This window comes from Epinephelus fuscoguttatus, linkage group LG12, assembly GCF_011397635.1.
Source record: "Epinephelus fuscoguttatus linkage group LG12, E.fuscoguttatus.final_Chr_v1".
Taxonomy (NCBI): domain Eukaryota; kingdom Metazoa; phylum Chordata; class Actinopteri; order Perciformes; family Serranidae; genus Epinephelus; species Epinephelus fuscoguttatus.
In genome coordinates this window covers 34841061-34865214 of record NC_064763.1, presented here as the reverse complement: position 1 = coordinate 34865214, position 24154 = coordinate 34841061, and the positions used below count along the sequence as shown (strand labels likewise).

Here is a 24154-nt window from a genome sequence, read left to right as displayed (position 1 = left end):
TCAGCCACAAAAAAGTTTTGCTGCACCTAAATGCCCCCCAAAATAGTTACTTTAACAATAGTTTTTTTCAGTACCTTATTCTTTTGATCGCCGAGTCCAATAGCTGCATCATCCACAAAGATTGGTTCCCACATGGAGTCATGACCATCGAGATCCCTTTGTTTCATTCTTGCATACAGAGTATCGTCTCTGCCAACTACATTCCCCACCAGCCACTGCAATCAAACAGAGTCGCCATGGTTACTTGAGCAACTGAAAACTAGTGGAAGGAGTTTGGCAACAATAAACATTATATGAAATAATTAAATCCTTGTGTTCATGAGTAAATGCAAATATGTGTGGGCATGAACTTCTACATGTCAGTGTGCAGCCATGTTTATGGTTGCCATTTTGCATCTCTGCTACTAAATATTTGGTTCATATCAGCTGGGAGCACAAACTGGGAAAGTGAACGCAACCTTTTCTATAGAGACAAGGAGCCAAGTGGCTCTGAGACCTTCTTTCCCTCTGTTTCAGCTGGCAACATGTCTCATTTGGATTTCAAACAGGGTTAGTACAAGCTTATTAGGCTGGCTTTACTTGGCACAGTGAAGGCAAGAAACATTAGGTCAACCCTCCATTTGAAGTGGTGACATTTCTTTTCTTTGCTAGTAATTATTCTGAGCTCCTTAGACAGCTTTATGAATAATTGAATTCATATTCCACCGCAAAGTAAAGGAAATATGTGATTCCGTGAATCTAGAGCAAAGAAAACTGCTCTCATTTGAACGGGTGAGAATGTAGGGGCTTGTGTAGAGTATATGCTCTCTGAAAAATGTAAAACCTTTTCTAAATAGGAAATGAAATGTAAGTCAACACACTTCAGAAATAACCTTAACTATTCTTACCTTATTCGGATCCATCCTCATCTTTTCATTGTTGGCTGTAGTTAGTTTCTCAGCTGCCTTTTTCTGACGCTGAGGGCCCCTTCCAAAGAAGATGTAGTTTACCAGCGCGTACTCCAGCAGAGCCAGGAACACAAAGACGAAGCAGCCCATGAGGTACATGTCTATGGCCTTGACGTAAGGGATTTTGGGGAGGGTTTCTCTCAGGTGGGTGTTAATGGTAGTCATGGTGAGCACCGTAGTGATACCTGGAGGAGAAAGACCACATTCATTGCATTAAAACAGAAACTGTATGAATAAAGAGTGTTAAAACTTTAAAAAAGTATTACTTTAGGAACTACATATCAGCAGTTGGAATTATTACATCTGTCTCACGGATGATAGGCCTAAAAACAGCGCCTGGAAGAAGATCAGCTCTGCACTCAGGATTTCAGATAAATAGGCTATAGGGTGCTTGTTTAGGTTGATTAGCAACCTCAGACTCAACCTGCCGCTGGGCTCTTGAAAGCTGGCAAAGAAAAGGCACAAGAGTAGCACCCATCGCCCGACCTTTTGTTTTCCAGGTGGTTCAAGACACAGCCCCTAATTTCCAGAGCTGGTACCTGCGGTTATTCCACAGGCTAGTTAATAACATGTCGGGCAGGAAATCCAAAGTGTGGGATCATTTTGAGAAGGTGAAGGACGAACCCAAGGTGATATGTAAACTCATCTTCATTGGTCGACTACAAACATGACGTATCATCTGAAACATGTCAGTAGCTACATGCCCATTAGCCACTTAGCACAATCATTACTGCTTTGCTGTCAGTGTCATTAACAGGCGGCTCGCTCAGTGTGTGACGTGCACTTGTAGATAAAACATATGTGGGCATCTGGGGGACTAGTCGACTAATGGCCCTAAGTGACAACTATCGGTCGACTGCAAAAATTCTTAGTCCGGGGCAGCTCTATGTGATGCACTCACCAATTTACGCCTTGCATTTTTCTCTTTACTGAATCACTAGCACCTGGAACTCTTAGTTACTGTGCTCCTCTGATTTACTGTGTGACAGTTTTAATCCTTCCAACTGCAACACATCTTTGTGATCTACTTGATACCATGTCTGTGCTTGATTATGCCTGCCAGGATCAATGAACCCGAGGGGCTCACCCCCACAACTTTAAACCATGCATCTAGCTAAAAGACGTGCACCTGAAGCGCCGCAGCCATTTGAAATTCAAATGTCAACCTTGGTCTTGTTCATTAGCGGAGAACTCCTACTGAGAAAAGTTGTAGACAGTTTTCAAAAAACCCTCGCCCAGCAGGCTGTGGGGATAGTTACTGTCAGACTGACTCTGCATATCAATGTGTTGAGTTTGTGCTTATTATGAGTGACACGCTAACTCTTGCTGCTAGTAATTTCATTTCATATTCCTGTCGTTTAAGCAAAGCACCAGCTCTTGGATGTAGTGTGCTTACAATAGAGGATGTCTATGGTATTATCTATATGCAGGAATTATAAATGGCATGAGAGGCCAGATTCCAAAGCTTAAATATTACTTTCTCAGCTCCTATAGTGCGCACAAATCCTCCCACACGCACCTGTATATTGTACTCTAGCACACAAAGCGTGATTACTTAAGGCAATTTCCATTGAGGGTCTCAGTAAACAATTACTAAATTATTTTACAGCTGTCACAAAGCTGTCAGGTGACCACCGCTCAAAATAGGATTCAGGCAATTTTCACAAGCTGTTGCTGCGAGAGCTTAACAATACCAACAAAGGATCCCTGCAGCACAGTGGCCATGTGATTCAGCCATTACAGGTCCATTTTAATGCCTAAAAACCAGGTCAGAGTAGAGTGGTTCCTGAATCTATTGTAGACTGAGGGGTGACCAAACATTTCCCAACTCTGCTGACCCGCCTCCATTATGGAGCATTACCCTTTTTTTCTCCCCCTTACTAAATCCCATGCACGCCTTCCCCTCAGATCACTAAATGCAGCTCAGTCGTCAATCAGCGAAATTGCCTTGTCGACTAAAGCGAGGGATGGGCAGAAGGATGGATGAATGGATGAAGCTGGGTAGATGGAGCTGGGTGAAAAGAAGACAGGGAGCTTTCGATAAACACGGGGTAAGCTAGCAGCTCGATACAAACCTCACAGGCTACACGGGGTTTACATAATCGAGGATGACGGGGGGGAAATTGTGACTTCCAGAAAAGAACAGAGGCTCTGGAATCAGAGTGGAAACAAATCAAACTGGTCATCCATCACAATACGTCTGTGGGACACAGCAACATGTGTTGGACTGGGATGGATATTTGACCCTGTTAGCACCCACAGTGACAGTAAAAGAAGGGAAACAAAGGGTAGTTGTGCAGTGCTGCTCCTTAATGATTATATAGGGGCCTTGTCTTGAATAAATAAAGACACAAAGAACAGTAATCAATCAATTAATTAAAAGACCTGTATGAATACGACTCTTTTTCAATAGTAAAAAAGGCATGGCCTTCACAGCACAGCAATGTTAATCTGTGATGATGACTATTGTAGGAAAAGTTTTACCTGCAGCTAAGACATTGTATTTCAGATGAGACACAGGTCAGACAGGTCTTCTGCAAACTATTGATTCTTCTTCTGTGAGTTTATTCAATGCTTAAATTTGCCACAGATATTCTTGCCTGTCTTAATGTGAAATATCCATTAATCTTTTTTTTTTTAACTCAACACATCACCCCGAAGGTTTCTTGTCTCTATTTGCCCTTCAAGTGAATGATGTGAATGCTATGAGATAAAATTCAGAAAACAATATATATATCTATGTATAGCTTCCCCCAGGTCACTCTATTTTAGTGCCAGTGCAATCTTCTTTTAACTTTCCACCCATATGTCCTGTCAGTCTGTCTATATTCGTATTGCAGGCCTCACCCAGAGCCACCCTGGCAGCAGAGGCGTCGTAGTTGATCCAGAAGGAGACCCAGGACAGGATGGTGATAAGTATAGAAGGCATGTATGTCTGCAGGATGAAGTACCCGATGTTTCTCTTCAGCTTAAAACTAAGGGACAGACGAGGGTAAGCACCTGCGGAGAGGGGATGGGGGGAAGGAACAAAAAAAGAAAAGCAAGCAGAAGCAGCATTAGGTGACACATTTCCACAACATTTGCCGCAGCTGTCAGGTCTCCAGGACTATGTTTTCTGACTGTGCCATTTTAGAGATAACTCTCCGGTACAGTGAGTATTTTGGGATGTCCTCAAGCACAAGTTCAGAAAAGTCGTTAAAACAACAAAACAGGTCATTTACCAGAAAACAGTAATGATTTCTGCTCTGCCACACATATGGTATAAAGCTACGGATAATTTAAGTGCTAAAAGTTTTTTGACTTTTATTTTTTAACTGCAGGGTAACAACATCATGCTACCGCTGCCTTTGCTACTGAATGTAACCATAAATTGAGCATAGCGTTAGTTCAGGCAGGACACGATGTCAAGCTCAGCTCACATTCCGGCTACATCCGTCTTTGCTGCTGCTCTTACTGTCTTAGGCTTTCCATGTAGGCGCATGGAAGGGCAGGGAGGTTTGCTCTCTCTGCCTAAAGCTTTCCTCATTTGCACGTGGAAGGGCAGACAGGTGTGCTCTCTCTCTGCCTTATGGCTTTCCATGCATGCATGTGGAAGGGTGGAGAGGTTTGGTTCACCTTGAGCTTTTCCACGTAGGGGCGTGGAAGAGGCTTTTTGCATAGGCCTGAGGAAAGGCAAAGGGGCCCCAGAACAGAGCCATACCACTTAATATAATACTGCAAGTGGAAATACAGTTTTCTTTGACTAAAGTGTTCCTGACTGAAAATGTGTTTTTCTTTTCTTTTTATTAGATTTTTCATATAAAGCACATACATATATAAACAAACAAAGCCAACCAACACAAACAACACCGACACATAAAGACAGACAAGACAGAAAAGTATAGAAAAGAGAATCCATACAAAAAGAAACCAGCTAAAAAGATTAAACTTTTCTGCATATACAACTAAGAATGAATAAACTAATATGTTTTAAGAAAGAGATTGTACAGCAATGTGATAATGACATCGACAGATGGAGTAAACAGTCACTGCCCTCCAGCGATAAGCAAGTCAGAGTTCTTGGAGGAAAAAGCGACATGGTTGCCAAAGTTGCCAGAACTTGTCCGATTTATTATTGAGATCATGAGTCAGTTTCTCCAGAGGAAGCACAGCTGATATCTGTCAACCGTTGGGACCTGCGGAGCAGACTATCGCAGCAAGATGCAATTTATAGCCAAGTATAAAAGAATTATTATCAGTGATTCGACATCCTTATCAAAGACGTTGTCTGAAATATGGTGTAACAAGTAGAATGAAGGAGTCAATGAGAACCATTTGCCCATAACCTCCTGAATTACAGGCTTATTAAAAGACCTGAATCACTGATTAATAATGACCTTGTTAATTCTCATCTTGCACTGGTGATGTCATTTGGGGTCACATTTATAAACATTTTATAAATGAGACCCTGGGGTCAGAGTGTGCACCAAGTGGCAACCTCCAGGGCTGAATGAATAATGAAGCCAACAAAGTGTCAAAAACTGCAGTTCCTTGAATGGCAATTTGAGGGTGGCTTTGTAGCGTTAGTAGTTGTGAGGTGAAGGTGTGGTATTGAGGTCCCACGCATACATCCATGCGGCTCAGTTGCAAGTAAATCACAGCTGTCAATCATGATGTGACACCTACTTTATACAGCATCAAATAACTAATTAAAACCAAACCTATCAAAAAATTAACATCTGTGTGTACATCAGTGTGATAAGAACTTTCTAAAAAGACAGAAACCATCTTTGGAAATTTGTTTGTTTGGCCTGTGTTCCATCCCTTCACATGGACAGGGCAGGGTTTATGACCTATGCTGCAGCCAGCCACCAGGGGGCCATTGAGCTGTTCTAGCTTCACTTTTGGGGAGCTGCTATGTCGCCCATTTTTACCGTTTATGGTTTCAGCACTACTGTTCTGTGGGGTGTCTGAAAAATAATACCATAAATTGTGTGGATATTCTAAAATGTAGTCTGTGCTCATTCGGCAGTTCTCCTTCTTAGCTCTTTTATCAACAATAGTCTCTCATCCCTGGGTCGTCCGTTGCAGAAGCACTCAGTAAAAAGCCACATTTGTTGTGTCCACTGAACTGAAGCATCAGCTATCTCCAAAATTACCTGCTCTCCACTCCCTGTGTTTATACACAATATTGCAAGAGGTTTGATGGTTTGTCTGTTGAGGGTCTTCTTTTTTTCTTTTTTGCTTATCCTGCTCTATTTGAAATAAGCCCACAGCAGGGGTTTTGCTGAGGGCAAATTGTATCTCCTCACATATTCCTCTCCTTAGGGAATGGGCTGTATTTTGGTTTGAGCTGCATTACAACTGAATGGGGAAAGGCACCACATGAAGAGTGAGAATACACTGCAATATACCAGTTTATTGGAGAGTCACGCAGAAACCGGAGAGGGGCGAGGGAGGAAGATTAAGTCTTTTTAATGAAAGCACAAACATCCCACCAGCCTCAGCTCCTTTTTGAATGTCACCACTTAGATGTGCTGTTTCATTTAGCTAATGTTAGCATGAGCTGATGAGAGAATCCCTGAATTATTTCTTTATGAAGCGAGGAAACAGCTTGGGCAGAAAATGACAGGACCGAGGTACAGCGGTGGATATTTATCATTCATGAGGGCAACAATGACATTGGCTATCCTTGGAGTGAAAGATGACACTTGTATTGGGTAAATGCCTGGGCGTTTTGTGCTGAGGTTTGCATCTCAGGCTGCCCCCAGGTCATTCACTCCATATCGCAATAGACAGCGTGTTAAAAGGGAATCCCCCGTCTTCCGTATCTCTGCATAAGGCAATACAATCAGGCACACTACAGGGACACACTGGAAAAGACAACAAACACACACACACACACACACACACACACACACACACACACACGCACACACACACGCGAGCAAACATTGTGCATTCATCAGGAAGCATTATGTTATTAATAGGGATGTATGACCCCTGCAGACAAAACAAGCCCTCTCATTGGTGGAGTCTCCACGTTCTTATCGAATTAGTGTTCTGCTCTCATTCTGTACAGTACCCAGAAACTGTATTCAGCTGAGCTGCTGTCCTGCTTACAATTGCCTGCTTGCATGACAAATTCATGAATATGAAAATGCAGAGCAGATGAATATTTCATTGTATCAGACAGCATTCTTTTTGTTTATTGCTATTAAATAAGTCATGGTGTCTTCTGTCTCCCAGGACGGCACTTCATTCCAAGGTCTGTATGTGCGTTTGCACATTTGCATAACATTCTGCATTTCTGGAAATTAGTGGATGCCGTTTTTCATATCAGTAAGTGCAAACTGTGAAATGAGTCAATATTTATGACTTGCCGTATTGTCCCCTTTGCAGCAGCGTAATGATAATGAAATGAAACCCTAAGAGACAGGAAATAATTAACAGGCTTTTTTAAGGTAATAAAGGCAAAGTATTAACATTTAAGTGTGTGCATATGCACATATATGCTTCGGGGTGATATTTATGTCAAGGCTGATAATATAGGATTGCATTGGGATGTTCTACTGATTGTGTTCAGCCCTGCACATTCAGCTATGAGTCATACAGTGTTACCATTACCTGTGGAGAACACGACATTCTTTGAGATGAGCTTATGATCCACAATGGAGAACTGGGGCAGTTCGATCTTGTCCACCCCCGTCACGGCGTTGTCTCCTCCGCGCCAGTAGAACTCAATGTCATCTGTAGTGTAGCCATCTGAGATAACAGAGCACAGGAATTACTGAGGATTGTTAGTGGTCTGTATAGTATATGTGTTCATAATCATGTCCATCTGGATACCATAAAGTCCAGTTAATTTATCACTTTGCTTGATTAGGTTTGCATTTGTCACCATTTTACATTCTGCTGACAGCAGACACAGTAACTGGTCTTTGGTTCACCTACTTAAGATATATGACATTATTCACAAGGAAAGAAGGTCTGTTATATTCTACTTTGTAGCGTATAGTGCAGTGGTTCCCAACTGGTCCAGCCACGGGTCCAGATTTCTCCTTAGTCATCATCTTCCTGCTAGTTTGCTGTCTCTGTCAAGTAGCTGTCTATTAGTCACTCACTCTACAGCAGGAAACACTTCAAAGTGAAAGCTATGTGCTGGAAACTCACTGTACTTCAAATTAACATGTTTTTAAAAACTTGACGTGGTCGCAAGTCACTTGCGGTCCAGTCAGAATGGACCTGCGACCCACTTCTGGACCTCAAAAACCAGTTGGGAACCGCTAGTGTAGTGTGTAGTGTTTTATTGAGCTACAGACATACTGCAGTAAGTGTAAACAATTAGAACATTTATTTCCCCTGACCGATTATCCTGTTGGGGGTGGCAGGGTTGCTTAGAGCCTATCCCAGCTGACATTGAGCAAGAGGCAAGGTACACCTTGGACAGGCCGCCAGACTATCACAGAGCTGACACATGTGTGGTCATGGACTTTCCACTTCCACATACGACGTGCAAGGTGCCCTTTTTTCCATCAACAACAAACACACATGGTTGGATTTTGGTTAGGTCTAGGCAACAAAAGCACATGGTTAGGTTTAGGAAAAAAGAACAGGGTTTGGCTTTAGAGTCTTATGGACCGTGAACACTGCTCTCTAGGGTGAAAGTTGGCGTTTGTTGGACCCATCCACCAGCCCTCCTGCCCGCCCCATTCAGACTTCTTTCGTCCTTGTCCCGCTGCGTTTCCCCCTGATGCCGCCGGGTGCCATTAAACTATAACAACAACCAGTTGCGTATCGTGCCGACGTCAAAGGATGCCTTTTTTCGTTGGTTTCTGATGCAGCCACTGCCTAGCGCCGGATTTCGACAACTTTGGAGTGAGAGTGGGCTCAATTTGCAGTTGTTTCCACACAATATGATATATAAGGAAGTATAAGAGAATAATTAATTATAAACAGGGTCTTATAGTTTGATATATACCTAGGTTTATACAGGATTGATACTGGATTTTTCTTTAATATGGTCAATATGTTGTTTCCATGTTAATCACAATCACAATGCCTAAAAATGCTGCTTAATTAAATATCCACATCAACTTCTTGTCAATTTCCAGAACCACAAATTACATTTTCTTAATACTGAGAGACAGTTGTGTGTATATGCATTTGCAGTATAAGTATATTTGCTTGTTTTCTACTGTCACAAGTTAACTGATCCACTGTGCCAGATCCATCTCTCTAACAGTTACTTGCGTGTTGTATATAAAGAGCAAAAGGTGTTAGCTAATTTAGACTGGTGGGAATGAATAGAAGTAAACCTGGTGTCAAATGTTATGCAACTAATAGCAGTTGTGTGTGACTGTAATTTTTTAATTACTGTGGGTGAATCAAAAATCTTTTTTGTGCTTTGACACTTTTTCAAGTAGCTACCATCATGACACAGCTCACCTACCATTATTACCATTTTATATTCATAAATATTCACTTGTGTGCACTTGACACTACTGAACAACTTTTTTAATGATAGTTCAGAAAAACATAACACTGAAAACAAATGTACAGTAGTGATTTTTGTTAACTGTTTTTATAACCTAGATGCTTAAGTACGCACACACTAAACACATTCAGTTGCCCAGTACAACCACAGTCTATACTGGGCCGTTGAGCAGCTCCACAACAGTTCCATGCTTTGTTCAAGTGCACATCAGCATCATTATCAGAGGGACCCTACCATAAGCAAGGTACTGTACTCTTGACAATAACTGAATTATGGAAAATACTGTTAAAACCATAAATTATGAAATGAAGGTGGAAGTACAACATTCTATACAGTCGCTGACGGAAACCCTCATATATGTGAGGAAATATATATGAGTCAACTTTATTATGTTTTGTTCCACGAGCAGCTAAATTATTAAACACCAAGAGCAAGAATGATTAAATAACCAGGCTCGGAATCCATTTTCATCTCTAAAACCCAGTAAAATCTGTAAAGGGACAAGAAGCAAGTCCATTAATATTAATCGGAACCAAAGCTTCTCGCTCTTTTGCTCTCATTTTGGCCCAATCAGTGGAGACATGGACAGCAAGGCAGCTAGTGGGCAGGAGCAATAAATGATTGAGTAACACGGTTCTCTGTAGTTATAGCTGAAGACAAGTGCTGTTAAGAAGAAGGGAAAAAAAAAAAAAAAAAAAAGCCAACAAGAAAGTAGAAAATTTTCATCAGACCATGAAAGTTGGCTCTTGCATAATCGACTGCCCACTGTCTGCTCTAGTGCAGTTGACATGTCTGCTGACTTCGGGGCATAAGAGCATTGGTCTCGGGGAGAGGAGAGGAAGGAGATGAGGAGACGAGGAGCGACAGGAGACAGCTGGGGTTAGAGCACATCTTTAGAAGGTTGGCTCACAAGTAAAGCCAAACTGAAACTATGTGAAACTCAATTGAAACAATTTGCAAAGAGATTAGATGCTTCTTTCAATAGTAATGGAGTTGTTTTGAGGGCCTTCCTGCGCCACAGCAGAAGTCATAAAATAATAAACCATGGTGGAAAGGTGTAAAAAAAAAAAGAGCCATATGAACAGCAGGCAAGCATGTATTAAAACACGGATAGCATTATTGCTTCTCCATATTGGCATTCTCCTGGGCGACAGTGGGTTGAGAAGTGACACAGAGCTCATTTTTAAAGTGCAACAACATTAGATTGCTATATTCTGTACATAGCGAGCTACAGTAGCAGCGCCAGATTATCTCAGAGTACTGACAGCTCATCACCACGAGTGTATTGAAGTGTGAACTTGCTCAACCGAGAGGCAGGAGGCCGGGACTTGCAATACACTTTGCTGCCTCAAGACAAACAACTGAATATCTTACATCATGAAACTTATAAGAGTGTGTCACTCTTGATGTGCATGTGTAGAGTTGCATTTTAGGTAACAGCAGGAGATGGGCGAAAGAACAATCGGGAATGTTTTCGACATGCAACATAATCTTTTGTGATGGTTGCAACAGTTGTTACAGCTGCATGTTTGCTGCAGTGGGGATTTGCATGCATGTCAGTAGCATTTGCCTGAGTGATTATTATTATATTATCTGATTGCATGCGTGGAAGTTTTTTTTTTGTGTGTGTGACCATTACTTTGTGGAATGCCGATGATGGGGAGATTTAGCAGCTAAAAGTGAATTAAAATGACTGTTTTGCATGCTATGTACAGTGCATGTGTGTGTGGGATGGCGGTGCTGACGGTGCCGTGCTAGATGACGAATGAAAGCGTGTTTGACAGAACAATTTAGAGGGAACTCCCACGCCGTTTCATTGATTAGTGCATACAACATAAAGCGTTCCACCACCCCTCCTCTCCTCCTCTCCTCTTCCTCCTCTGGTCTCCTTTTCTCCCCCACTCTTCTTCTCTAACTTGTTCCATTTTTATCGCCGCTTTCTCCCAGCACTTTTTCCATTTGATTACACTCCTCTCCTTCTCGCCTCCTTATTTCTCTGTCATAACTGCTATTATGTGTCCATCTATCTTTCACTTTACCTTCCCTCTTCTTCTCCCTCCACCATACCTTGCTCTGCCTAATTAATACTTGTGTGACCTATTTAGTTGCTCTGAATTATTAACACAGACTCCTCAGTGGCTGCTTCCATCACCCTCACACTCTGACATCTCTCCGTCCTCTTAAAGAAAGACTTTGGTACTTGCTGTGTTCCAATAAACTCCCAATTTTTCTCCTCAAAATTTATATCCAGAACTTTCATCTACAGGACAGTTTGTGTGGTCACATGGCGTCATCGTCATCTTCACCTCACATATGAGGTAATCAATAAATTCTCTAAATGTATTCCGAAGGAATAAGGAGCCAAAGGAAGGATGGAAAAAATGAGATTAATGTGTTCTCTTCTCTCAGTTCCAGTAAAAAAGCCTGGCAGCCGCATTTTGAAACAACTTGCAGACGATTAAGTGCTTCTCTACTAAGTGCAGAGTATAGGGAAATCATATTAGTCAAGATGGGATGAAATAAATTCAGGTCATGTCAGGGGCAGACAGAAATAACTTAATTTTGGATACATTTCTTAAGCGATAGAACCGCAATGGAACAACCCCCCTTTACTTGAGATACAAAATTTAAATTGGAGTCAATGTGTTCAGTCGCCATCGACTGTAATGGACATAGTGGCTGTGACTCAACGTACTGGTTTGTGAACTCAAGCTTCAAAGCCTTGAGTCTGGCATTTTGGCCGTCGCCATCTTGGATTTTTGGAGCCGGAAGTGACCATATTTGGATGAGAGAGTACAGATAACCTTAATGCTGGCTGCTACCTTACACGAAATTTATAGTTCTGCGTTGAATTGACGCGTAGGTTACGAGCCTACGCGGAGCCTACGCTGTAACCAACGCCATAGCCTAACGTGCACCTCCCCAGAATTGTAACAGTGCGTCGCAGTGACGCAGACCCCCGGTCTGTCGCTGTATACTGACACCATTTCCCTCAGTGGAAACGGAGCCTGTATGTAGGCTACTTTTAGTTCACAGATAAGAAACATTAGATTGTGAAGACAGTAAAGCCTCCACTAAAATAGCATTTTAAGTCTTGTGTGTGATTTATCCTTCAGGGATTTATACTTTGGGATTCATCCAGGTCTCATATGTGAAGAGGGAAAGATCTCCAGCCGCTAGGCTAATCAATACAATGTAAAATGCCATAAGCTTGTGCTAATAATGTTAGCATGTTGAATTTGTTTAAAAAACGTGTTTAGTACAGGACAGGTGTTTTGTCAGAGAACCTTGTGAATTGTAATGGAGCCAAACTGTGTGCTGTTACCTTTGTTAAATGTTGAAGAGTGTTAATAATGTTAGCATGTTGTATTTGTGGGGAAAATGTATTCAGATTAACACAAGTGTTTGTCTGTGAATGCTGCGAGTTATAGTGAAGCCAGTTTGTGTACTTGTTTTTCAAATTGTCTCTATTAAGCCATGTTTAATGTGTGTTTTGAATCAACTAAACTTTACAGCACTTCACAGAAACCTCTGCCGCTGACTAGCGTTTTGGAGGAGTAACTGCAGAGTGACACAAACACACCACCACAGAAGTAAAAATGCTCACAACGGCATAGGCGATGTGTGTAGCGTCTACGCACAACCATAAATCCCCTTTTAGTTTAGACGAGTCATTTACAGCCATTGTTAACTGTGATAATACTAATGCTAATGCAGTGTTTTGCTATTGAAACAATAGTAAAACGCCTCATTTTCAAGTTAAAGTCTGGCTCCATATTCCACCAATGGCTGTGGGAGCTTGGCAATGTGATTCAGGCCTTCGAAATAAACTTGCCAACAAAATGAAAATCTGGAAAGGGTTTCTCAACAAATGGTCTACAACCTAGCAGAAGTGAATTGACTCATAACTTATGTGCTTGACGTTAGGTGACGAGGTCTTATCCATGGTGCATCACATCCTCTTTTTGTGATATCTATATTGGCCCTCCCTCGTATACAATTATAAGTTGTGTTCTTTCAGTGTGTGCTTTTGTGCTTTTTCACTTTATTCTTAAAAACACAATAAAAAGACTTAAAAAAAAAATCAACAAAATGTATGTACCAAAAACAACTTAACACATAAACTTCTAAGAGGGTATTCTAGGACATCAAACACCCTGCAAGACCTTTTTTATATGAGCAAAATACAACAATTTACTTTCACGAACTGAAAACACACTGAAATAGCAACAGCTACAGTTATGCCTATACTGTGTGAGTCTGGGGCTACACCCTGACTACATTACCCATTCAAGGTTGGTAGTAATTTGTCAATGGACGGCACCCACCTGTCACTTAAAGCGACCACTTCCTTAATTAGCTGTAATCGTAAGCTTCAATAAAATGTAAATGAGTAACTTAGATAAACATTCATCACCTGTACGGGTGTCATGAATGGGGGAATTAGCTATAGAGACCAAAACTTATTTTGTACCAGGCTGTAAACAAGTTTATTTCTTGCTGTAACATTTGGGTGTCCATGGGGATTGATTAGCTTTTGGAGCCAGCCTCAAGCATTCAAGAAAGTGTCGTTTTTGGCACTTTGCATTGGCTTCATTTTTCGGCCCTTGAGGTTGCTGCTTGATGAAAACTCATTTCAATAGTGACCCCCTGATCTTTCCTCCTGTCTCATCACCAGCGCCAAAATATATGAAAATGTATGGGAGATCAACCATTAAACCTACAACAATCATTCTCCTTACAGAAAGCCTTTGTGTTTTGCACATTCCATGAGCTTTCCTTTTGCATAACCTTGTGGCAAACTTTACTCAACGATATATCTGAGGATCTAATGGATAAATAGCCATGCACATTGCCAATCCCAACAGGATGAAACCTTTTGATTTAATTGACCCCATGGCTTTTCCTCTGGCACCCCAGGAAAAGCTCTTCAATTTAAGCAAAACATAGAAGAGCCAAAGAATCAATGTTGTTAGTTCCATTTAGCACTTTTGTATCATAGGGTGTAAAGCACAATGCAGCCTCTCCAGGGGTGGCTAACAAGAGTTTACAAAAATAAATTATGTATCACATAAGCAACTGCCAACACACAACAGCTACACTCAGGATGCCTTTGTGCAAATGGTACGCACATCAGACTCAATGATTTAATCTGGTTCTCATAATTTGGATTCCATCTATTTCAATCCACTCAAGCTCTATTGTTTCTACAGTTCTGATGCTGACTTTGCCATCTTTGCTTTCATTCGTGTTTGACACAGATGTATCATCCTGATTCCAATTGCATGAAATTCACTGAAAGGAGTGAAGACAATGAGGTTGCAAGACAAAAAAAAAGACGTGATCTGCAGTACATCACAGCCGAGACAACAGAGTTAGGCTACAGTATATCTATTAACTATGAAACAATGAAAAGAGAAGAGGACATCAGCTCATAGATTACTCAGTGGCATGAGATGCAAACTCATCCCTCCAGTGCACCCCTCCCTTTCAAAAAAAATATATATGGGTGTGACAATATGTATTTTACGCCAGCACAAAGGCCTCTCTCATGGATTCCAAAGTCTGGGAGCGTTGGCAGGCCAAAAATAAATGAAATTGTTCACGATATCATCAGAGGAGATAGCAATACAATACTAAAGCTATTTAACTGGGACTCTGGCATATCTCCCTGACCAAATCTGACTCCAGGCCTTTTTATCAAGCTTATGAAATAATGTCTCAGTTGATTTGTTTTAATGGGCAAAGAAGGATTTTGGCGGGAGATAAAACACTGGCTTTGATATTGCTCTAGGCAAAACATAATCAGGGATAACAAAGTTTTTTTTCAACTTCTAAATGGTGCTATGAAACATCATATACTGGTGATAAAACTTAGAAAATAGCGCACTGTTTTTTTTTAATATATAACAAACACCATTGTCATTGTGACATACATTTTAAAGGCCACACAGACGCGCTAACAACAATCGCAAAAATGCCTTTTTATCTGATTTTCTTCCCATTTATAATGACAACAGATGGCTTTTTATGATTACAGTGTTTACAAACCTCGCTGGAGAACAGCCCCTGAAAATCAAAAGATGTCACAACAGATGTCAAACCTAATTTATTCACCATAAATAGTACTGAGAATTTTGGATGCTGCGCCACCTGACAAGCCTTTAGACTAGTCCAGGAAGCACACAGGGTGTCTGGGGGAGTGTGTGTAAATGATGAGATCCATGATACATATTAGTGTCCTCTGACAACACAGTTGGACCTAACCAGACCTGAAGCGTTTATGATGCATGGTTTGGGAAAACTGGCTCTGTCTACATTTACTGAGGGAAGAGCGTGTCAACCTCATGCTTATTAATATTAGGCAACGATTTGTGGTTGATGTTCACAGACACATGATGGACACATAAAGATGTCCACACACACACACACACACACACACACACTGGCACGTCCTATCACCCCTCCCCGAACACCCGCCTGCCTCTTGCTCTCCCGTGCGAGCTGAGAAGGCTACTACTCCACTCTTAAATATGTCTCAGATGAATTTTTGATTCCATGCAGTTCAAAGCGACTTTAATGTTATTCCTGGTGTCCAATTAAAAATGTCTTCGAAACTTTTGCAGTACACAGTAAGCCGCAGCCGACTGCATGCCTGGACAGGGACAGAACATCTGAAGATAAGATAAATAAATAAGCCGCGCAAGCCTGAGTGTAGAAAAACCATTCACACCCCAGAGGATGTGTGCGGTTTCTAAAAATGGGCTCTGATGGGCACAGATAGCATGAGAGAGAGATAGACTGCGGAAGTGGCTCTGTCCATATGATGTGGATCGCTGGTGCAGAAAATATAACTATTACTTGGTAGAGATGCTGTAATGAAATGATAGTTTCATTGTGGGCGCACAGCAACTGTGTGAAGTAACAGTCATAATGTGCCTCTCAGTCCCCTCTCAGTGTATACAGGAATAAACAGAGGTGTCTTTGTCTGATGTGTGAGGATGTGATTGTATTGGTGACTGCAAATCTATCTTAATTTGTGTGCTCTCTCTTCACTTAAATCCACAATTTTGCAGTCTCCTGAAGAACCATCTGCGGTCACACATATGCTAACGCTAAAGATGCTAATCAGGGCAAAAATGCTTCTATGTAGTATTCAGTGTTTACCATCTGAGTGACCCTACTGTCGGTATGATTTATTGAAAAGGTGCACAGCTGCTGCACTTGTGAAGTCAATGTTAAATCTTGAACTAGAATTGCTTTCCGTGAAGGTAGGGCTAATGTACAGCAGTGTATATACTGTACACCGTAAACTGCATGACTGTAACAGTGACCCAGAACATCAGGAGGTTTAACCCTTTTGAATTATTCAAGGAACGGTATTTCCCCGCACTGAGGTAAAACCTGGTGTGGCCTACTACGCTAGCTGACGTCCTGGATTATGCATGCATTATAGAGATGCTGAGCAAGTAGTAACAAAACAAATGCAACGTGACAGGCCTCGGCTTGCAGAGTTATAAACCCAACCCTTATCCACTGCTGCTGAATGTGAGGTTGAGGTAGTGTGGTGTTAAAGCTAAATTTCCTCGCCTCATTTCAAAAAAAAGACAGCAACTGCAGTGTATCTTTGTTATGAAGTCCCTGGAGCAGCAACAACATTAAAGATAACAGCAGAGTCTGAGGAATAAGAGAATGTGCGTGTGCATCCTCTATTATATAATGTCTTTATATCCAGGGTTTAGCCATTCCTATCACATATATCTGTCGTAAATATAGCCTATGTTTACTAATAACCAACACAGAGCTCTACGTGACTTATGAGAAAAAAGTTAACACACTGTCTTGAAGCTTTCCCTGCATGATGAACTTAAAATGACAGAGAAAGAACCTGAGAAAACTATATTAAGAGAAGATTTTCTTAAACTAGACAAAGAGCTTTTCTTTCTAAATTGGCCACACCCTGTGTTTTACAACATTATCTTTGCTGTGTGAAAGGTTTGGACACATCTGGAAACACTCCTATTCCTATTCCATGACCAGCCAAAGCCATTGAAACACATTGAACAGATGTGGACATGATCGCATTTGTTGCAGCAGTTTGTGGAAGTTAATGATTGCATTAAAAATTGGAATATTGAATGTAAAATGTAGTTTATCTAACTTGCGCTTATAGTTTTTAATCTACCTACTATAGTATAATTATTTCAAGGATTTATGCAAGATTGACTGTTTTGAAATTAACACTAAAGTAAAGCATTTTAAAGTAACCCTAGGGGTAACCATGACCCCATTTGAGAAGCATTGCATTCACCTACTGGTCGCAGCAACCAGGCCCCAAGGAAGGACGCTGGGTTATAAGACCAATTGTCATAGTGACCAATTACATGATGCCTTTGGGCCTAAAAAGACTTTCACCCACAGACTTACAAGTCAGTGGATTTCTTTAGTGTCACAACCCCTGCAAAATGACTAGCTTAACTATCAAGATTTGATTAATTTGGTCCGATAACATTTCGAAAGTCTAGAGGAGCTGCAGGATTAAATCATTTTATCCCCATTCAAAATAGAAGAGAGCTAAACCAGAAGCTAGCCGCTTTTCCAGGGCTCCATGTCATTGGTCCGACAGCCCATTGGTCCGACATCCCATTAGTCCGACGTCCCGTTGTTCCGATATGTGATTATACTAGGCTATACTGTATTTGTGTACCATAGAGGATCAGCAACACAACAAAAGTAGGCTACTGATCGAGATACAAGTGTCATAGAGAGAAGAGAATGAAACACCATAACCTCCTGTTATTAACTCTGGGGTCGGGGTTGTGTGGGGAGCTCTCCACGGTGCTGAACGGCTCCCGGCGGGCGTATTTCTGCCTTGATGGTGCGCCGCGACCAGCTCTGGGTCAGCTGGGAAAGGCTTGAGGCGGAGCAGGCTCACGGCTTATGTGTTTGCCACTTTCTTTTTTCATTTAAACCCACACCATGATCTTTTCCTGACCCTAACCAAGTGGTTTTTGTGCCTAAAGCTAACCAGACCTTAACCACAGGGCATCATGATGATTTCGGAACAACAGGACTTCGGAACAATGGGTTTAATATGGTCGGAACAATGGGATGTCAGACCAATGGGCAGTTTCCCTTTTCCAGGTGGATTGCGAAATGTAGTATGTTGTGATTGCTCTGTGTGCCCAATGTGGAAGATCTGGATCATTTTATACCTGGGAAGTTTTTGGCTTTAAGCGCCACTGAGCAACTTCCATAGGAACAAATGGGACCCTGCCTCAAACACTGTATCCAGCTCACTTTCTACTATGCAGCAAAACACCAACAATGACAGTCAAGAGGAAGACTGCAACCCAGCAAATGGCTTTGCAAGCGCTTTATCCAGACCACTGAAATGCATTCAAAAGATTTGTTTGCACTCAAGGATACACACGTGTGTTATGGTGAGTGACAATGAATGTATATAGCGCTATGGAGTTTATATTGTGTTTACATCTCTGTGTTGACTCCCTGTGTGATGTTTTATTCTGCTGTTTAAGTGGCAGATTATCTAATTTCTGTAGCTTAATGATGCTTGTTGCACCTGCTGCAGTGTCCAGAGTTCTTTTTATTTATTTTTGGCCATTTTTGTTCAATTGCTTGAGTCTCATCCTCTTTTCTAGTTGATTCTAGTGAAGTTTTTTTTTTGTTGTTGTATGTGTCTCTTCTGTGAAGCACTTTGTGTTGCATTTTTAATGCAGGAAAAGTGCTATACAAATAAAGTTTGATTTGATTTGAAGCTACATTGCAGAAGGCAAAGCTATAACTGATCTTGTATGTACAGGTTGTGTATTGCAAAGGAATTTATCATTTGACTGGACTGTAGGGCTGTGTGGTAAGATGTGTATATGTTGAGATGTTAATGCACTTTATTTTGTAATATAAATGCATTTGTCTTTTTGATTTATAGGTCCATCATATAATACCCCCTTTTCTCTTTTAAAAGTGTAACACAGTGTTTACTCAGCGTATTTTAACTGACCTGCTTTTTATTATTTTTACACAGGTGACTTTACCTTTACTTGAGTATATTTTTTCTAAAGTACTTTAACTTGAGTAAGATATTCTAGTCTTTCCACCCAGTGTCAATCAGACTCCCTCTCTGTCACACACTGTTGTGCAGTGTTTATATATTTATTTGTTAATCGTTCTTATTCTTAATTTATTTATTCTTGCAAAACTTGCAAACCAAAAATCTGGGTGAGCAATCTGTGAATCCACAAAACCATTAGTCACAGGCAGGGAGGGAAAAGTCCCTGGGCTATCCAGACTGAATCATTTACATCTCTCCATCAACACCACCATAAGCACGAGGTTCTCTATTTTTCCCTTTCCTCCATCTGTATGAACGTCTCATATATGTCAAATGTGCTATGAATGATGACCGTACAGGAGCTGGTTCTTGTCCATGCATCAAGTCCTAATGTGACAGAAAAATCATAAATGAGAATTAAACGGTACAGTCAGGGGGAAGTGGTTGGCATAGTGGCAAAGACGCGTGCGTGTGCTGAACGATGCAGTTAACAATAGAAATAAAAACATTTGATGCTGCTTTCTGCAGGCTCAGTGCAGCCGTAACATCCAGTGCGGCCTCATAAGAGTTTGTAATATTCTCCTTTACTCAACAAGTGATAAAACAAGAGGCTTTTCAAAATGATTAATACGCTATTGAGATTTTTTTGTCCCTTGTAACTTGATAATGATGACAGATGAATGAATTTTCTTGTAGTACTGGGAACAACACAGTGCCTGTGCACAAAATATCCGTGCTGATACAGCAACAGCCAGACTGAAAGAGCTTGTTATTGTGTGATAAAAAGCTGGTAATTAAACCAGGGTCAGCAATTTAACTCTTGCCTAATACGATTAAGGAGGTCAGCATGAAAGGATGAAAATCGGATCCATGAATGAAAGATCTTGGACGTTACATTCAACCTGTCAACGCTTGTTAATTACAGGCATCAATACTGTGCCTCAATACCAGGATATTAGGAGACATTGGAGCAATCACACTCACCGGAAATGAGCAAACAGACAGACAGAAAGCAAAATATGAAATTTTATGACACTGGCAAATGTGTGAAAGATGAGAAAGAAAGATGGAGACAAAGAGAGACAAAGGGACGGAAGCACACGTGGATACTAGGATAGTGAGAAAAGACACACTCAGGGGTCTTGAGAGTAGAAAGAGCACAGCTGCATAAAAATCAACCATCCAACCCAATGAGTGGAGTTATCGAATGCAACACTACATCTAAGACGATCCAAACCAGCAGAGATCCCCGACTGCTGCTTCATGAGCCCCTCAACTCCCGAGGCTCAGATGAAACAAAAGAGAGAGCGTGCGTGTGTGTTTTGTTCTCAAATTTCTATCTGCCGGGCACATCACAGTTTCAAGTGCCTGCGATGTACACACATACTGTACACACATACATCTATGCATGCACGCACACACAGCCACACTCGCATGGCTGTGGTTACAACTCCCCAGCCAGTGTGTTTTAACTTTAAGCCTGTCATCAAATTAAAAGAGAAGGATGTGTGCTCGGGGTGCTGATGATGAGCCATGTTTTGAGGCACGCTCATTTGTAAACAGACAATGGGCCTCTCTGTCTCCCTCCCATCATCCCCTGAACCATGTTCAAACAAGTAGTTTAAATGGACACTGCACCATATGAGGTAACATTTGCAGTTACAAGCTCTACACCATCTTACCAGAGTCATACCAGGTTCCCAATTAAGTTTGATTAAGGCATTTTTGCTCATCGCGCCCCTTTGCAAGTGAAACTGTAGATGACAAGTGAGCAGTCTTGTGTATGGTAGTATCAGCATGAAGGTCATCCTCTCAACAGTATCCTGAGCAAACTGCTGCAATACTTCCCTAATTTCTCTGTGGTCTGTGACCTTATGTGCAGGATTGGTGTTTCTAAATGTGAGAATAAGACAGTGAGCACAAGGATTTTTGTTTTTCCCTTTAGATTACGAGGCAAAATGTTCCATATATAAAAAATCTCAGTTCTTTTGCTATAAAATATTTAGAATCTGTGTGGTAGTCATATCATTTGTGCTCTCTGGCATATATCTTTTTTGGGATTTGGGAAGATACCAACTCTGTGTGTGTGAGTTCATCCATTATCCAGGTATTCCTGACACTGTCTGCCATGCCTGCATGCCACCTCAAGCAGAAGGTTAAAGGATGTTTGAAAGAAAAATATCAACACCTGAAGCCATACAGGAAAAAAAAAACTTTTGCAACAAAAATATGACTATTACTTGTTGGCAGCCTCATTCTAGAGACCTAAGCAGGGCTGGGCAATATGGCTTTAACATAATATTGTGATATTTTTAGGCGATATGCAATATATATCTCCATATTTTGAAATTTTGAAAGAGAGTGGAGTGACAGAGTGGTACATCCTGACAGCCGAGGTGTTTCCTATCTGTGCAGCCGAGCACCGCAGCACCTCCACTGGCTATTACATTCAGACGGTCCCGGTGTTTCCTCTGCAGGCTCCACTTCACTCAGCTGCCTGACAAACCCGCTGCTTCTTCCCACTTTAACCTGAATAACAAACCAGGGCTCGGTGCTCCGGTTGGATCCAAATGGAGAGCAGTGGCTAGCTGGGAAGCTAGCGGAGACTAACTGGCTGCGCGTCCCTCCATCATGCTACGGCTAACGCTCCGCTAGCCTCACAGCTAGCCCTGGTTCTCCGTTTGGATTCAAACGGAGAGCCGGGGCTAGCTGGGAAGCTAGCGGAGGCTAACTGGCTGTGCTTCCCTCCGGTCATGCTGCGGCTAACGCTCCGCTAGCCTCACAGCTAGCCCCGGTTTGTTATTCAGGTTAAAGTGGGAAGAAGCAGCTGGTCTGTGGGCAGCTGAGTGAAGTGGAGCCTGAGGAGGAAGCACCGGTCAGCCCCGGTTTCACTACAGGCAGATTCACTCGCTACAGGGGCGAGGGAATAAAACCTGAACAGCCAATCAGAGTGATCTCTTTCACCGACTAGTTCCGCCGCTGATTCAACATGCTCAATCAGCAGAGAAGTCGCTGCCGCCAACGCCGAAGGGCCTACGGTGCGGGACACACCACAAAAACTAGGCCGACAGATGCTCACCGACGGCCCGACTTTGGTCGACGGCCAACTGTCAGCTTGGTGTATCAGGGTCTTAAAGACTTTTCCCCCCACTTGCCCTCTACTTGTACATACCAGTTCCCGTAGCAGCTCTTTTTCTCTGCTCCTATGGCAGCTCGACTCCTCTCCTCACCACTGATGTACAAAGAGAACTCTGTATGTGTTGCTTTGTCTTGTGTGTGATAAAAAAGAAAGAATACATGAGGAGTGACTTGTTGTTGAGGTTGAGAAATATGTGGAGCTAAACGACTCACAGTCCCGTCATTATAAAGACAATGGCCAAAAACATATTGCCTGGCGAGTCATAGCTCTGGTTGATTGGCAGTTCAGGTAAGAAATTAAGTTTAATTAGGTGTTGTCCACACATGATTTTAAACTCATGCATCGGTGGAGTATGTACAGACTAGTACAGGTTGTCTGTTGATGAGCTGCAGTGCAATGCGTCCAGTGTGGTCTAGGGGCTGCATTTAGCACGCATCACAACATCCCGAGCTGTGGTGGCGCCAGTGTGTTTTCAGCTAACCTGGATGCGCAGGAGTTTGTGTGAGGCATTTGTTTGTGAGTCTTTCTTTTCGGGTGTGTGTCTGTGAGAAGAAGACAGCCAAAAAACTAAAGCAAGTCTGATGTCAGTGGCTTTAAAATGTCATAGTCATAGAAATTTTATACATCCCACATGGAACAAGTTGCAATACATCAAGTATAATCCATCACCCATCCCTAGACCTAAGGAACATCCTCAGGCCTATGATATTAGCAGCTCACTAGGGACAATGGTCCCTAATTTCATGTTCACTGGGGGTTAAAGCAAGTGAGAAAAGTCTCTGGCAGAGATTCAGTGATGTTGTATCTTGCCTGGACAGTTCAGATGTGATAAGGAGCTGTGATGCCAACTATACTGTCATCAGTAAAGCAGAGGGGAAGGCTTGTATAGCTGGCCTGAGGTCACCTTGTTGTACCTGCTGAAAAACAGGTTTAATTGGTTTGTCCCCTCCTGGTTCCCTTCCACCATTTGCCCTAGCAGCTTACACACAAGAACATTTCTCATCCTATTCCACATCTCTTTCACACTAATCTGCCACAGCTTGATTTCAATTCCCTCTCGGCTGGCGTTCGCTCCTTCCTAAATTTTCCTCTTCAGTTTGTTTGGGCCTCTCCACTGCCAACCCAACTGCACCTACGTCAAACCCAGATGTCCTTAGTTGTTTTTTATTGAGGATTGGTATAATGTTTGTTTTATTTTAACATTTGGAATAAACTAACTGTTTTCATGGGATTTCAGAATTTGCTGCAATATGCAATAGAGTCAGAACAGTTATGGCTTATGTGCACATCATGCACCGAGCAAAAGACATTCTAGTCCATTAGCTGGCCACCGTACAGCAGAGCCTTCATGCAGTTCTGTAACTCACAGGACTCAGCAGGCTGCTGCTCGATAAATGGCCTGTATCTGAGTACAGCACATTTTGTAAAGTGGCTCTGGAGCTGTGTGCATCCTTAGCCTTGCATATAGAAAGTTACAGCAAGTATACTGTTACTACAAGCACGTTGCTGGTAGTATCAGG

At 41.9% G+C, this 24154-nt stretch overlaps 1 protein-coding gene across 1 annotated transcript in view; it reads right to left on the bottom strand.

Annotated features, from left to right (window-relative positions):
• The window catches only part of LOC125898083 (gamma-aminobutyric acid receptor subunit beta-2), an 85725-nt gene that overhangs the window by 5663 nt on the left and 55908 nt on the right, over positions 1-24154 (bottom strand). Inside the window, exons 6-9 of the mRNA XM_049591729.1 lie at positions 7554-7691; positions 3795-3947; positions 888-1132; positions 75-215 (exon numbers count right to left, since the gene is read on the bottom strand). Of these exons, the coding sequence (XP_049447686.1) occupies positions 75-215; positions 888-1132; positions 3795-3947; positions 7554-7691 (677 nt within the window). The remainder of the gene's footprint in view (positions 1-74; positions 216-887; positions 1133-3794; positions 3948-7553; positions 7692-24154) is intronic.